This window comes from Salvelinus sp. IW2-2015, linkage group LG16 (assembly GCF_002910315.2).
Source record: "Salvelinus sp. IW2-2015 linkage group LG16, ASM291031v2, whole genome shotgun sequence".
Lineage (NCBI taxonomy): Eukaryota > Metazoa > Chordata > Actinopteri > Salmoniformes > Salmonidae > Salvelinus > Salvelinus sp. IW2-2015.
In genome coordinates this window covers 19,023,567-19,041,041 of record NC_036856.1, presented here as the reverse complement: position 1 = coordinate 19,041,041, position 17,475 = coordinate 19,023,567, and the positions used below count along the sequence as shown (strand labels likewise).

Genomic DNA, 17,475 nt, shown 5'->3' with positions numbered 1-17,475 from the left:
TTACAAGGACTAAAACAGGAAAAACTAAAAGGATAAACAAGTATCTTGTTAATTTGGCATTGATTTCCCAGCAGAGGCTGAACGATGGCTTCAGTATAATAGAAGAACGTTTTAATTATCACAAGGGTACATTTAAGTAATAAGGCACGAGGTGGTGTGGTATATGGCCGTTCTTAGGCACGATACAATATATTACAACCCCCGAGGTGCCTTATTGCTATCATAAACTGGTTACCAATGTAATTTGATCAGTAAAAATAAATGTTTTGTCATACCCGTGGTATATGGTCTAATACACCACGGCTGTCAGCCAGTCAGCATTCAGGGCTTGAACCAATCCATTTCTAATCACATTTATACCACTGCTTTATTATTAGAAATGTTATTTAATTGGGGGAATGATTGACTTTTGTTCAAAAGATCTCGTTATGGCCTCCCGAGTGGTGCAGCGGTCTAAGGCACTGCATCGCAGTGTTGCGGCGTCGCTACAGCCTGGGGTTCGACCCCAGTTAGCTGACTTCGGTCGTCAGTTGAACGGTGTTTCCTCAGACACATGGGTGCAGCTGGCTTCCGGGTTAAGTGAGCGGGTGTTAAGAAGCGAGGCTTGGCGGGTCATGTTTCGGAGAAAGCATGGCTTGACCTTCGCCACTCCTGAGCCCATTGGAAAAAAACGTTTATACAATCTCCAATAGAAAGGAATATGGTCTCGTAGACTCTATAAACTCAGATACAACTCAGATACAACTCAGATCTTACCACATCGTGAAAGGATGAAAGGACACTTTCAAACTAATTGTCTTCTATAATTTTGAGTGCAGAGCTGCTAATTATTTAGTGCAAATTGTCTTCACACAAACATGTTCCTTGTCTTCACATAAACATGTTCCACTGTTAGTTAACCAGTGGGGATGTGCAGAGAGGCATTGTGAGAGACTATTCTATTGCTGACTGAGCACTAACAAATTAATCACGTCCAGATCAGTGTCTAATTATTGTTAGTCCAATGTTTGTCTCCTTTCTATTATTCAATATTTTAATGACTGTGGATAGGCACACGTAACCACTTTGGACTAGAGGACTTACACTTACAGAGATATTTCAGCTTCTACTACCTTGTTAACGTACTTTGTACGTATTGATAAGTGGCATCATTTGCACAGTTTTGTGATAGTGAAAAAAGACAGATGGAAAATGTATGCTAATAGTACATTTTATGAGCCCTAATATCTACCATTTACTTTACCCAGTAAATCTCCTTTAGCCTTAAGAAATAGTGCTTAGGAGTTGTTGTCCAGAGCAGAATATTACATTTTTATTTGTGTGAAATGACTATACTTCTCCTTGGTAGTTGATGTAAACTATACTGAACAAAAATATAAACGCAACATGCAGCAATTTCAACGATTTTACTGAGTTACAGTTCATATAAGGAAATCAGTCAATTGAAATAAATTCCTTAGGCCCTAATCTATGGATTTCACATGACTGGAAGGGGCGCTGGGGAGCCACTCCTCAGTTTCATCAGCTGTCTGGGTGGCTGGTCTCAGACAATCCCGCAGTTGAAGAAGCCGGATGTGGAGGTCCTGAGCGAGTGGGATTACTGCCAAAATCTCTAAAACAACGTTGGAGGCAGCTTATGGTAGAGAAATTAACATTAAATTATCTGCCAACAGCTCTAGTGGACATTGCTGCTGTCAGCATGCCAATTGCATACTCCCTCAAAACCTGAGACATCTGTGGCATTGTGTTGTGTGACAAACTGCACATTTTAGAGTAGCCTTTTATTGTCCCCAGCACAAGGTGCACCTGTGTAATGATCCTGCTGTTTAATCAGCTTATTGATATGCCACACCTGTCAGGTGGATGGATTATCTTGGCAAAGGAGAAATTATCATTAACAGGGATGTAAACAAATTTGTGCACCAAATTTTATTTCAGCTCATGAAACATGGGACTAACACTTTACATGTTGAGTTTATACACTGCTCAAAAAAATAAAGGGAACACTAAAATAACACATCCTAGAGCTGAATGAATGAAATATTCTTATTAAATACTTTTTTCTTTACATAGTTGAATGTGCTGACAACAAAATCACACAAAAATTATCAATGGAAATCAAATTTATCAACCCATGGAGGTCTGGATTTGGAGTCACACTCAAAATTAAAGTGGAAAACCACACTACAGGCTGATCCAACTTTGATGTAATGTCCTTCACAAGTCAAAATTGAGGCTCAGTGAGTGTGTGTGGCCTCCACGTGCTGTATGACCTCCCTACAAGCCTGGGCATGCTCCTGATGAGGTGGCGGATGGTCTCTCTGAGGGATCCTCTCAGACCTGGACTAAAGCATCCGCCAACTCCTGGACAGTCTGTGTGGTGCAATAACGTGGCGTTGGTGGAGTGGCGAGACATGATGTCCCAGATGTGCTCAATTGGATTCAGGTCTGGGGAACGGGCGGGCCAGTCCATAGCATCAATGCCTTCTCTTGCAGGAAACTGCTGACACACTCCAGCCCATGAGGTCTAGCATTGTCTGCATTAGGAGGAACCCAGGGCCAACCGACCAGGATATGGTGTCACAAGGGGTCTGAGGATCTCATCTCGGTACCTAATAGTCAGTCAGGCTACCCTTGGCGAGCACATGGAGGGCTGTGCGGCCCCAAGAAATGCCACCACACATGACTGACCACCGCCAAACCGGTCATGCTGGAGGATGTGCAGGCAGCAGAACGTTCTTCACCCGGCGTCTCCAGATCTGTCACGTCTGTCACATGTGCTCATGTGCTCAGTGTGAACCTGCTTTCATCTGTGAAGAGCACAGGGCGTCAGTGGCGAAATTTGCCCAATCTTGGTGTTTCTCTGGCAAATGCCAAACGTCCTGCACGTGTGTGTGGGCTGTAAGCACAACCCCCACCTGTGGACGTCGGGCTCACACCACCCTCATGGGAGTCTGTTTCTGACCGTTGTAGCAGACACATGCACATTTGTGGCCTGCTGGAGGTCATTTGCAGGGCTCTGGCAGTGCTCCACCTGCTCCTCCTTGCACAAAGGCGGAGGTAGCGGTCCTGCTGCTGGGTTGTTTGCCCTCCTACGGCCTCCTCCACATCTCCTGATGTCATGGCCTGTCTCCTGGTAGCGCCTCCATGCTCTGGACACTACGCTGACAGACACAGCAAACCTTCTTGCCACAGCTCGCATTGATGTGCCATCCTGGATGAGCTGCACTACCTGAGCCACTTGTGTGGGTTGTAGACTCCGTCTCATGCTACCACTAGAGTGAAAGCACCGCCAGCATTCAAAAGTGACCAAAACATCAGCCAGGACAGCATAGGAGAGAAGTGGTCTGTGGTCACCATCTGCAGAACAATCCTTTATTGGGGTGTCTTGCTAATTGTCTATAATTTCCACCTTTGTCTATTCCATTTGCACAACAGCATGTGAAATTTATTGTCAATCAGTGTTGCTTCCTAAGTGGACAGTTTGATTTCACAGAAGTGTGATTGACTTGGAGTTACATTGTGTTGTTTAAGTGTTCCCTTTCTTTTTTTGAGCAGTGTATTTTTCCGGCAGTATAATTAGGATGTGGCACTGGTATGATGGTATTGCTGTGTGCTTTGTAAGCAGTGTGAATAGTGGCTTTGACTCAGGTTGGCTAACTGCACTTAACTTTTGTCGGAGACAATCAAGAGCCTGGTCGACGAGCGTGGTTCAGCATGGCTGCGGCTAATTACATTTAATCTTCTGCAATGCTGTCCTGACCTAATCACGGGGATGGCGAAGCGAGGGCCAAGCAGTGGGGAGATTATTTAAAGCAGAGTGGGTCAGAGGACGCTCGGCTAGTTTATGTTGTCGATAACTCAGACGCTAGCCTGGTGTCAGCACACATTAATATGGGATTGAAATGCATTACATTGACACGTTTCTCTCCCTTTCTTTCATCTTCTCTCTTTCCTCTTCCATCTCTCCTCCCTCCCTCGAACAGTGCAGTGTCTGGAGAGTGAGACTAAGAGGAAGATCATTGGGCGCCTGGTGCCTGTGCCGGGTGCTTCCGGGTGGAGGAGGAGTCATCTCAGTGCTGGACTACTCCACTGCAGCCTGCAGCAGGTGCCCAAGAGAGATATTCAGCTTCGAGCGCACGCTGGAGGAGCTCTACCTGGATGCCAACCAGATCGAGGAGCTGCCCAAGGTGGGTTGCTGGGGCTGAGGCTGGGGACAGGGCTGAGCCTGGGGCTGGGACTGAGGCTGGGACGAGGCTGGGGACAAGGCTGGGGACAAGGCTGAGCCTGGGGCTGGGACTGAGGCTGGGGACGAGGCTGGGACGGGGCTGGGGGACAAGGCTGGGGACAGAGGCTGGAGCCTGGGGCAGGCACTGAGGCTGGGGACGAGGCTGGGGACAAGGCTGGGGACAAGGCTGGGGCTGAGGTGGGGACAGGGCTGGGGACAAGGCTGGGGACAAGGCTGGGGGTGAGGCTGGGGACAGGGCTGAGCCTGGGGCTGGGACTGAGGCTGGGGACGAGGCTGGGGACATGGCTGGGCCCGGGAAATGAAAAGGGTGAACTGTAGAAAAGAGGCTCTATAAAGCCAAATAGTTCAGACAACAGTCATTCCCTTGAATTTCCCCCACATTACTAAAGCATGGCGCAATGATCGATGGAAACATTATCTCAGCTCGATGCACTCTCTCTTCATCTGGCGCTCAGTGTTGGACACCTCTGGGAGGTTGATTGGCTAAATAAGTTGCCAGGCCAACCAGACCCCCACAGACCAAACAGTGCCGCAATGTCCTTCCTGTCTGTAAATGAGCTGCTTATGAAGCAGAGAGTGAAACACAAATGGACTTGCTGACTCTTGTCTGACCTTCACATTGAATTGAAAACAATACAATCTGTGAATGTAGCTTTCGGTAAGACTTTCAACGGAGATCTATTACAATCTTGACAATAGTGTCTTTGTTTTAAATTGAAACCCCTGGCTGAATACATCGTAGTCGTTTAATACAACATTGATTGAAATCCAACAATGTATTGGCTGAATGTTTACAGTGCAATTAACTGTGCTATCCTTCAGAGTGGTTCAGTGGAATTACTACATTTCATGAAATTTCACAGTGTGTTCATCAACAAACTCCCAATTAGATGCTTTAAGTCGGCAGACTTCGGTATCTTCAACTTCTTTTTCTCATGACAACCGAATATGGGGATCCCGCTCAGGTGTTTTTTTTACGCCTGCTGCGTTAGGTTAGGGTCTTTGTGAAGAGAGTTCAGGGCCAGTGTGGCTCCTCACAGGGTTGCATAAGACCAGGCATTGATAGAGCCAGAGKGTGTGGTCCTTTATGTAAGTGTGGCTCATGTATCAGAGTGATGCCCTGGGCAAGACTGGACAATGCTGGCTCTCCTCTCCAGTCTTCATTGTTGTAGCTACTCCCCCTCTGGTTCTTACTGCTCTTAAAGAGTAATGGCCTCTCATAATGGGCATGTTATAGTAATGTCCCCACTGGACTGTAATGTCTCCTTGACTGCATCTCAAATGGCACCCTCTTCCCTTTGTAGTGCACTACTTTTAACCATGGGCCATATAGGGAATAAGGTGCCATTTGGGATGCAGAGACTCAGAACGTCTCCCTTTCTATTCTCTCCTTTTCATGGAGAAAGGAATGGACTGCAGTCAAATATAGGAGAAGGCGCTTGCTGATACTGTATTGGCTGGCTTTGAATGTAAAAGTTGATCTATTCATTATTCATGATACACTGTGATGGTAATTTGTAACCTGTTATCTCAAACATCAAGTGGCATGCTGTGATGCACATGCGCACTATAACTCTGTATAGCACTCTCTCTCTCTCTCTCTGATGTGGCTCCCCCCTCTATATAGAGCTGTGGAGGACTAATGTTGTCCCACAAGGTTACTCAGCTGAGAGTGGCTGCTCTTACAGTGATCAATGGGAAACCCGTTAGAATGTTGAAAGAGACGTTACTCATTTAACAGCATCGCATCACTAGAGACCAGCCTCATTGAAACTCAATGCATGAAGTCTCACCAAGTCTACACTCTTTCAACTCAGCAGGCTAAGAGTATAACTTGTGTTTCTTCTATTCTGCCTCTCTTTCTAAAGCAACTATTTAACTGTCAGGCTCTCCGGAAGCTGAGCATGCCTGACAATGACCTGTCAAACCTGCCAACCACCATAGCCAGCCTTGTAAACCTGAGGGAGTTAGACATCAGTAAAAACGGTAAGCGAGTGAGATCTATCGAAATCTCTGCTAGTTTCTACTCTGATCTATTCGAAATCTCTACTCTCTACTGATACTGTGACTCTAAATGTTTACATGATGTACAAAAGAATGAGGCATGGTAATTGGTTATGAATGACAAACATGTTTCTATTCCATTCCATCTTTAGGTATTCAAGAGTTCCCAGACAACATTAAATGCTGTAWAWGCTTATCTGTTGTGGAGGCAAGTGTAAATCCCATTGCCAAGTAAGTGAAAAGAGAAGTGTATCATTGTGGTGGAATGGCTGTAGTCTATAGGGACAATGGTAATGCTGTACTATCATCACCAACAGCTGTGTCTGTCGCTATGTACCAAGCAACAACCACAGATTACCTCAGTAAGAAACATCCATGAATATTTCAGTAAAAATGGCTGTAGAAATTATGGGTCAATCTTTTTAATATTTTCCAAAATCGCCCAAGGGCAACTCTAACAGATAGACAGAAAGAGGTAAATAACTACATGGGAGACTGTTCTATTTGTCTATCTGAGGCTTTTTTCTGAATTGAAATTATTTGAATAGAAGAATAGAAACAATTCCATTAATGTTAAACTAAGACATTTCTGTCCTGCCCTGTTAATTATCTTAATTGATACTGCATTGTGTAAATATGCCATTTGTTAAATATGGCATATTTCGCTGCACTCGCATTAACATCTGCTAACCATGTGTATGTGACCAATGAATTTGATTTGAGTCGTTTTCTGTCCTTACAGAGGGTAATGCAGGTCTCTCTGCTAGTTCTTGACATGATGTGACTCCTGCTATTAAATACATTGCAAAGCCAGAAGGAGTTGCACTGCCACTGAACATTTTTTACGCCATACATTTTGCATTTGTTGGTGGGAAATCATAGGTTGATAAACACATGGGCCCTCGTAGACTAGAGTAAGGATGTATTACTGATTGGCTTTTTATTATATTGAGACTAGGGTCTCTTTTACAGATGAGCCCTGCATAAATACATCAAACACACAATATACTACGTTTCCAAACATATTAAGAAAAAACAGACACATTTATCAACGTAAAGGTCTCTGATTAGTACTCAGAACTGACCAATGGGGACCAGAACATCTCATTTCAGAGATCTCACGTAAATGGTGCAAGAAAACTAAAATCATCTTTACCCAGCTCTGTAGAGACTGAAGGGACCTCCGCTGTTATCCAAGCCTGAGCCTGGGTTTGGCCATTTTATAAGTCTACATTTAATTAATGATGATAGATACATAGGATGTTTCTACATGAGTGCTTTGTAGATAAACACAAGAAAATGCTGCTCTCTCCTTACATACAAAGAGGCCCAACCCATTTTTTGATACAAGACACAATGGTGAGTTGTACAACTATCACCAGTAATAAACCTAAGGGCACAATGAAACAGTATCTAGTGGTTTAAGTTTAGCTGCTGCTGCATGCGTATAGATAATATCCCCGTAATCTAAAATAAACATACAAGTGGCCTGGACAATTTCCCTCCTATTAACAAAAGTCAGACATGCTTGTTTCTGTAAAAAAAAAAAACACCTGAAACTTCAACTTCTTCACCAGCTCAGTGACATTTTTTAAACGACAGTTTGTCACCAAGCCAGATACCATGATATTTGTACGAAGGAACTCGCTCAATTTGTGTACCGTTCAAACTAGGCATTACAAATTCATTTAAATCTGGGTTTTTGGGACCTAGAAAAAGCATGTATTTTGTTTGCATTTAGCACTAACTTTAGATCAAAAAATGACCTCTGCAGTGCTTGAAAATCGGACTTAAAATGTGAAAAGGCTTGGCTAACCGCTGGAGCAATGGAATACAACACTGTCTCATCTGCATACAATTATATATATTTTACAGCATTACCAATGTTATTTATATATGTTGTAAACAGTAGTGGGCCGGATATTGAACCTTGGGGCACCAAGGTATGAGTATGAGTCATTCTGTAGTGCTGCAGTGTGCTAGCTTTTCTGACAGCGCTGAGTGGAGCTGGTTAAGGGGAGTTGTCATGGGAATGGGGCGGGCTAACATTTAGCCTGACTTTAAATGTGTCTGAGGTCCTTAGCCTCTGTAAATCCTGTACCCTGGCACCAACTAACAGGAACCTGCTCTCTTTCTTTCTACCATTCTCTCTCTTCCCTTCCCTCTCTCTCATTTTCAATCTCTCCACTGCAGGCTCCCAGACGGCTTCACCCAGCTCCTCAACCTGACACAGCTCTTCTTAAATGATGCCTTTCTGGAGTACCTCCCCGCCAACTTTGGCAGGTGAGCTCAGCTTATGGAGTACCCTGCTCTGTGTCTGTGGGTCCTTGGGCCCTCTGTGTATGTATAGAGTTTGGATTGGAGCTTTTATTCTGCGCTCCGTTACAAGTATGCCTGGGTGGGTTTACATTGTAAACAGACTGTTCTTTATTCTCTGCACACAACACCTGGTAAAAAGCACCTGCCTGGGGCTTGCATTAATAAAGCAATGGGTTTAGCAGCATCTCCTATCTGGTTTGGTGATCAAATCAAATCAAATGTATTTATATAGCCCTTCTTACATCAGCTGATATCTCAAAGTGCTGTACAGAAACCCAGCCTAAAACCCCAAACAGCAARCAATGCAGGTGTAGAAGCACGGTGGCTAGGAAAAACTCCCTAGAAAGGCCAAAACCTAGGAAGAAACCTAGAGAGGAACCAGGCTATGAGGGGTGGCCAGTTCCTGTTCTGGCTGTGCCAGGTGGAGATTATAACAGAACATGGCCAAGATGTTCAAATGTTCATAAATTACCAGCATGGTCAAATAATAATAATCACAGTAGTTGTCGAGGTGCATCAAGTCAGCACCTCAGGAGTAAATGTCAGTTGGCTTTTCATAGCCGATCATTAAGAGTAGCTCTACCGCTCCTGCTATCTCTAGAGAGTTGAAAACAGCAGGTCTGGACAGGTAGCACGTCCGGTAACAGGTCAGGGTTCCATAGCCGCAGGACCAGAACAGTTGAAACTGGAGCAGCAGCACAGCCAGGTGGACTGGGGACAGCAAGGAGTCATCATGCCAGGTAGTCCTGGGGCATGGTCCTACGGAAAGAAAGAGAGAAAGAGAGAATTAGAGAGAGCATACTTAAATTCACACAGGACACCGGATAAGACAGGAGAAGTACTCCAGATATAACAAACTGACCCTAGCCCCCCGACACATAAACTACTGCAGCATGAATACTGGAGGCTGAGACAGGAGGGGTCAGGAGACACTGTGGCCCCATCCGATGATACCCGCGGACAGGGCCAAACAGGAAGGATATAACCCCACCCACTTTGCCAAAGCACAGCCACCACACCACTAGAGGGATAACTTCAACCACCAACTTACCATCCTGACACAAGGCCGAGTATAGCCCACAAAGTGATGAATTGAGAAAAAGTAACAGTTCATCAAAACAGCAGTGGTATTGCTCTTGGGCTCAGTGTAACGGAATTTAAGGTTGGGGTGTCATGTTTTCTGATCCAATACTTTACAGTCCTATGCATATCATTAACATCTATTAATACTAGGGTTAATTTACCAAAGTTACTGTAATCTTCAGTAATTTTGGTAATTAACAGAAAATCTAAGGCAATCTATCGTAAATTTGGTCATTTCTACTTGGATAACTGTAAAAAAATATATATTCATATATAGTATGCATTTATTATGTCCATATTGTCCATGAGTTTCTAATAGATAGACCATAAGGTTCAAGAGAAAATATAATACTTAATGAAAAAAGCATCTAGTCAACAATGGCATTATTTCCAATTAACTCTGCAACTCTTCCAACTATTGAAATTTTTCAAAGCTACCACCAGTTTGATGCCAAAACATTGACAACAAATACATATTGACATAGTAAAATAAATAAAAGTTTGTACAGTGCATTTGGAAAGTGTTCAGACCCCATTACTTTTTCCACGTTTTGTTATGTTACAGCCTTATTCTAAAATGTATTAAAATGTTTTTTTCCCCTCATCAATCTGCACTCAATACCCAATAATGACAAAGCAAACAGTTTTTTAGAAATGTTTGCAAATGTATAAAAAAATAAAAAACAGAAATACCTTATTTACTTAAGTATTCAGACTCTTTGCTATGAGACCCAAAATTGAGCAGAGGTGCATCCTGTTTCCATGTATCATCCTAGAGATCTTTTTACAACTTGATGGAGTCTACCTGTGGTAAATTCAATTGATTGGACATGATTTAGAAAGGCACACACCTGTCTATATATGGTCCCACAGTTGACAGTTTGTCAGAGCAAAAACCAAGCCATGAGGTCAAAGGAATTGTCCGTAGATTGTGTCGAGGCACAGATCTGGGAAAGGGTACCAAAAAATGTCTGCAGCATTGAAGGTCCCCAAGAACTCAGTGGCCTCCATCATTCTTCAATGGAAGAAGTTTGGATCCACCAAGACTCTTCCTAGAGCTGGCCACCCGGCAAAACTGAGCAATCGGGGGAGAAGGGCCTTGGTTAGGGAGATGACCAAGAACCTGATGGTCACTCTGACAGAGCTCCAGAGTTCCTCTGTGGAGTTGGGAGAAACTTTCAGAAGGACAACCATCTCTGCAGCTCTCCACCAATCAGGCCTTTATGGTAGAGTGGCCAGACGGAAGCCACTCCTCAGTAAAAAGCACATGACAGCCCGCTTGGAGTTTGCCAAAAGGCACGTAAAGGACTCAGACCATGAGAAACAAGATTCTCTGGTCTGATGAAACCAAGATTGGCCTGAATGCCAAGCGTCACATCTGGAGAAAACCTGGCACCATCCCTACAGTGAAGCATGGTGGTGGCAGCATCATGCTGTGGGTACTTCGGAAAAAGTCTCACTGTCCTTGAGTGGCCCAGCCAGAGACTGGACTTGAACCTGATCTCTGGAGAGACCTGAAAATAGCTGTGCAGCGACGCTCCCCATCCAACCTGACAGAGCTTGAGAGGATTTGCAGAGAAGAATATATGTGTGCCAAGCTTGTAGCGTCATACCCAGGAAGACTCAAGGCTGTCATCGCTGCCAAAGGTGCATCAACAAAGTACGGAGTAAAGGTTCTGAATACTTATGTAAATGTGATATTTCAGTAAATTTTTTATAAATTTGCCAAAAAAACGTAAAACATGTTTTTGCTTTGTCATTATGGGGTATTGTGTGTAGGTAGATTGATGAGGGGGAAAAAACTATTTCATACATTTTAGAATAAGGCTGTGAATCAAGGGGTCTGTATACTTTCCGAATGCACCAAATGCACTGTATAAAGGTAAGTTCATGCTGGAACCCTGAGTTTATCATTTTTGTTTAGGATAATGTTTTGTAGCTTTGTCATTCAATTTTTTTACTCTTATTCAATTATTTCATGTATTTTACATGTGATAAAGCCACGCATAGTGCCAGAGATTATTACAGGCACCTGTGACAATCTGAAGTACCCAATGGCCACTAAATCTCTTGTGATAGATTACATAAAATCCTTGAAAGATGAAAATTCTGGTAATTTTCTGGTAAACTTCAAACGTTTCCAGGAATATACCCTCCCTATAATTTGTTTTGTTTGTCTTGTCGTGATTGTGTGTGTTTTTGACATCGTCTACCTTTCAGACTTTCCAAGTTACGGATCCTGGAACTGCGAGAGAACCACCTGAAAACGATGCCAAAGTGAGTGACTAACCACGCAGAGACCTCACATCACCAGGGCAGCTAGAGTTAGCTACAGAGACGTGTTTGATCATGGGATGGAAAGGAAAGGGTACAGTAAAAGACATCCCAGGCTGAAACTAAACTCTTTGCCAACATACTTTTCACTAAAGTACATAGATCATTTAAAAAAAAAAATGATTATTTAACCTTTATTTAACCAGGCAAGTCAGTTAAGAACAAATTCTTATTTACATTGACGGCCTACACCGGCCAAACCCGGACGACGCTGGGCCAATTGTGCGCCGCTCTATGGGACTCCCAATCACGGCCGGTTGTGATACAGCCTGGATCACTTGCAGCCAATATCACTGATTCATACAAATAGAGAGAACTACAATGTTTAACTGTTTGAGTGTTATCTATCCACATGTTAAGACAGTATTTTATTGCAACGTCTCCATGTTTTCACCAAGCACTTAAAATAAATGATAGCCTTCGTCCCACTCCATCCAGCCTACACACAGCCTACCCACCTCACGTCTGTCCCCTCTCTCCAATGGACGAGCTACTGAAGTAGCCACTGAAGTAGCCATGAAAAGTGTCTGTTAATGGAAGCACTGACAGCTTTAGCAGCCAGCATGCCTATTCAGTCCCTATGAATAATCCAACCCTGCCCAAGGTACTCGTCCACACAGCAGGCTTTGGTTTTACCATTCCCCCTGCACCACACGCTGGGGGGCAAATAGCCTGAGTAACATTCTGAGGTGGAATCTTAATGGGCAGGTCAGAGTCAGAGCATGGTAAATAGCAGCTTCTAAAGCAAATGCCATCAGTCTCTCTGTGCGATGGGTAGCATGTGTCAGAGGAGGGGCGCTGTGCTGTGGTCTTGTTATTTGATGTCTAAATGAAATGTGAAGAAGGCCCCATGTTGGAGTGTGTGTGTACCGGTGTGTGTGTAGCTAGTGGAGTGTGCCCAAGAGACAGACACACACTACTCACATTGGTTGGTGCATGCTGGCTCACTCAGGTGTCCTGATTTGAAAACAACTTTTATCCCACCATAACAATAACCCTACCCCCATCCCTCACACTAGAGATTGAGTCAAATGAAGTACACTCATCCTCTGTCACCTCTAATGTGGCACAGCAAGGGATGTTTATTCATCTGCGTAAACCAACTCAAACATGTTTCCCCTTGAAGATGAGTGTAATGTCCTCATTCAGTTAATGAGTGTATCACGTTATCATGGAGTCATTGGAGGGGAAGTGTCTTAGAGGAAGGGTATAGATTACAAATAGGATTTTGATATGTAATCAAGGTTGGGGAGATATTCTGCCATGAGGGATCTGATCTGTTTGTTCTCACATCATCATTGAAATGAACTATATGGCCCAGCTGCTGTATATCATGACATAAAACATACATGACAGACTATCCGCTTTAGTGATTTTACTAATGGACGCGCACCACTCAAGACAAAGGTCCTCTGTAATCGCAAGCCAATACAACCAGTAATGATGTGCAATACATCTTAGATGAAATCATTCTGACATTGCTCTCTTCCCGGCTGACATTGTGTACACTGCATGGATGAAAGAGTTTAATTTGAGGTGTTACATGGTGCAATGGAGAAAGCCATTTCATGTTATATTAATCATTAACTAACTGCATTGTTTTGATTTTAGCTATTTATATTTGTAGTGAATATTGTGTGAATGTGTGGGGATATCTGGTTAGCACGGCGTCCCCTCTGCGATGGCAGAGTTGCAGGAGGCCTGTTTGGGAAGGAGTTTGGCTGGTGATTGGCCTTTCTAAATGGTGACTTTGTTTCTATGCCAGAATCTGAGGCTCTTCCCTCTTGTTTGCTGCAGGTCAATACACAGACTGTCACAGCTGGAGCGATTAGACTTGGGAAGCAATGAATTCACTGAACTGGTAAGAAAAGAGGCCCTTTGAAGACGGCAGTCACGTGGACAGCAGCTGTCACCACACAGGCAGCCATGACCCAGCAGACCTGGAAGACGAGCCAGAGCCGGGCCCCCCTCGCTCTGCTCTGCACCCTCATTACGTCTCCAGCACTGCTCCCTCCGCCCGCTGTTTGTGTGTGTACATGTGTGCGTGAATGCGTGCAAGTGTGCCATGGGAAATGGCTGGTACATTAGAGATACTGTGAGGTTAGTTTAAAATGCTGCATGATTATTGACCGACAATCCATGCGATATCTAAAATGGGGCAATATGAAGTGTGTGGATGCAGAATGCTCAAGGAGGGAGGCTTTTCAAGTGCGTAACTTCTCTAAGACATCCTTGGTTAACATGATCACACACTGTGCTGGGACTGCGGAGCCCCTGGGAGAGCTGCTGGGTGATGCCATGCATAACATGCTCTTTGCCACAGGTCCCACTGATGCCTTAATTGTGCATGTCTAAATGTGCTGTTAGACTGAGGGCTGGGCTGCCTCCACGGACCCCTCTGTGACTCACTGTGGCGTTGGAACACACTCACTATGCACACAGCAGCATCTGCCTCCTCGTCACTCAAGGTCAAGATTAACAGGCACACAAACCCATCTCAGAATGACTCCTGTATTTTCCAACCATCGAATTTTAAACATAAGAGCATTTTTCTGTTTGGAGTTGGTTGTAAGGTCTGTACCAGCGTTTCCCAAACGAGGGGTCGCAACCCCATGTGGGGTCGCCTTATTTGAAAATGGGGTTGTGAGAGAAACTCTGAAATGAAATAAAATAGATTGAACTTGCTTCATAGCCGGTAGCCGCTAGATGTATTAAACAGAGCTGTTTCTGTTTTCTTCCTACAAATGGCTCTATTTTTTTGAACAGTTTAAACTACAAAATATTATGACCCCATCACTGAAAGATAAGACTCTAAGGAACACGTATGTGTCTTCTGTTTCCCTGCAATGCCCACAAGCCACGCAGGAGTTATTAGAACAGAGTGGACAAGACCAGGCACTAAATCAGACTGGGGGGAGAATAATATCAAGATCATACAAAATGATTACCTGATGGTCTTCTGAACTTCCCATGACCTTTCTGATGCATTTCAGTCACTTCAAACCATACTTCCTTCAGATTGAAATGCTGTCAAAAGTACTGTCAGACTGATTTGTAATAGACTGTCATAACCCCAGTTTAAAAAGTAAACATTGGGCGTTGATTACGTCACTTTGTTTACATGGTGGAGTCACGAAAAATGTTTGATCTCAAAATGGGGTCGCGGGCCAAAAAAGTTTGGGAACCCCTCGTCTATACTTTCTGTCACGTCTGATGTACCTTTAGTATTTCCAGGACTTTGTCCTTTGTCCTTGGGAACTGAGGAAAAGGCATAATTTGCACAGCCCGTTCCAAGGGAGCAGATGGTTTGGCATTGTGATAAGCATGCTTTGCTGAAGCCCCCAAGTTACTGCAGCGAGAGAGAGCGCCCATCAACTCTTCCTGGTGCTATAGTCTGAACTCACAATCTGTGTCCTACTTAAATACAAGCCTTCCTCCCTCCACTTATGGCCTCTCTCATCCTATCCCTTCCCCATTCAAGGACTCCTGTTGCTTTTTGCTGATAGTGTGAGCAACATTGCCAATTGCATCTCAATTCCCCTCAAATAGAATCCTGTAGTCTAGCTTTATTGCCTGCTGATTTTGAAGCCCAGGGAAAATAGAATGCATTTTCTCGCATTCCTTAAGCTGTTGGTGCTTCCTCATCTGCCCCATACTTTGTGCCAACATGCCTATTGCATTTCTTCAGCTGATGGTTTCTGTGGCAAATGTTCGATTATTCTATCAGTGTTTTTCAACACGGAGAATTCATGGATTTGTTTCCAGAATTCCGTCCTGGTTTACTGGTATTCCTTTGTGAAGGCAGACACCTTTCCCCTTAATTTAACTAAGCTCTGGAATGTAATTCAGAGTCAACAGAGCTTCTAACAGGTTGGCTGAACCAGAAGCTCTATGAAAGCTCTCTCCATCTGATTTCAGCTCATGCCTTATTTAGTGGCAATCAGTCTTCTACTCGGGTTTACTAAACTGCAAACATTTACATGTATAAGACCAGGATTCAGAAGACCTTATCTTATGCACCTTATGTGCATTCAGCACAAGAGCTCATTGATATGAATGAGACTGAAAACGTTGTCCTTCTTGCTCTAGGCTAAACACATGCAGAAGATGCAGATGTGAAAATGTCTGCCACTGACAGAACTACAGAAAAATGCAACTTCAGAGGCATTGTCATGTGACGAAACCAAACAATGACCTCAGCACATGTGGGCCCAGCTGAGCCACGAGCAGATGCTGAGTCCTGTATGTCACAGAGGCAGAGAGTGAGGAAAGTTTCCTAATTAAAGTCCCTGCCTGGAGAAGGGGAAGAGGGAGGAGGGGGGACGCAGATGCCGGTGCTTGGAGGGCCGGGGTAGAGCAGAGCCATGGATGTCATCAGCAGAGAGGAAATGACATCGCAGAGCTTCAAAGACAGACAAGAGGACATGCCTCTGCACAGGAAGCTCCATGGCGCCGAGCACTAACCAAGTGTTTCATCTCTATCCGGAGGAGAACAGGAGGCATGGGTAGAGGTGCCAACACAGTCCACCATGCCAACCCTTCTCTTTGTTTCTCATTAAAGCTGAACTTACAAGTAAAATAGTGTGGTGCTACTGTACTGACTCCAGCTCTACTGTAGATTGTGAGTTTTGGATTAATGAGTCATACTACACACAACACTCCAAGAGTTCAATGAGGGATTTGGAGATTGTGTGTGTGATGTTTTGGAGGGTAGAGGGCAGGTAGGGGACACAGCAACTACATGGGACATTTTTAGCACCACATCCATTACCCAATGCCAGTTGACCTTCTTTATTACCCTTAGTGGGACGGAAACTTCATTAGTTTTTTGGGTTTGAAGTTTACTCTAAATTATACTTTTTTGAGTAGTTAATAGAATATGCATTCATCAGTCTGATTTAGATTGCTATGTTGTAAAGTCCAATGATACTGTAGGAATTTCTATTATTTTTTGAGAAAGTGGTTGTGTACCTCCTGTTTTTGTTTGTTGTGGGTTTTGGCTGCTTCCATGCTGAGATTCTATTAACTTCTGTCACAAATTCTGTCACTGAAGCTAGCACATACCTTTTTGTTAGGAGAATGCCCTTGGCAAACTTAATAAACCATCACTACTTTTAGAAAACACACAAGTACTGTAGCTACCCTCACAACTAGGAGAAAAAAAGCTGTCAGAAATAATAATCAGAAATAGTCTAAATAGAAAATAGTCCACAATACAATTTGGAGTCCTTATTGACTGCCCACCATGCTGGGAAAGAAATGCATGAAACACCTAGATGAGATGAGATTTGGATATTGATTAGGGCAGCATGAAGGACTGTGAGGTCTGTCACTTAGTCTCTCAGGTTGGCCTAATGGAGTCATTTACACATAGTCGGGTATAACCTTTACTCCAGAGAGACACACAGTCTGGCCAGGCCTCTCCACACAGGCCTGTATCGAATACAATCACTCACAGAGCTCCATTCATTCATTACCCCCCTCTG

The 17,475-nt window shown here is 43.9% G+C and overlaps 1 protein-coding gene across 1 annotated transcript in view; it reads left to right on the top strand.

Moving 5' to 3' along the window:
* The first annotated feature begins 428 nt into the window (after positions 1 to 428).
* The window catches only part of LOC111975954 (leucine-rich repeat-containing protein 7-like), a 52,362-nt gene continuing 35,315 nt past the window's right edge, over positions 429 to 17,475 (top strand). Inside the window, 8 exon segments of the mRNA XM_070447413.1 lie at positions 429 to 579; positions 3,957 to 4,039; positions 4,041 to 4,190; positions 6,118 to 6,235; positions 6,406 to 6,484; positions 8,447 to 8,536; positions 11,876 to 11,932; positions 13,787 to 13,870. Of these exon segments, the coding sequence (XP_070303514.1) occupies positions 429 to 579; positions 3,957 to 4,039; positions 4,041 to 4,190; positions 6,118 to 6,235; positions 6,406 to 6,484; positions 8,447 to 8,536; positions 11,876 to 11,932; positions 13,787 to 13,870 (812 nt within the window).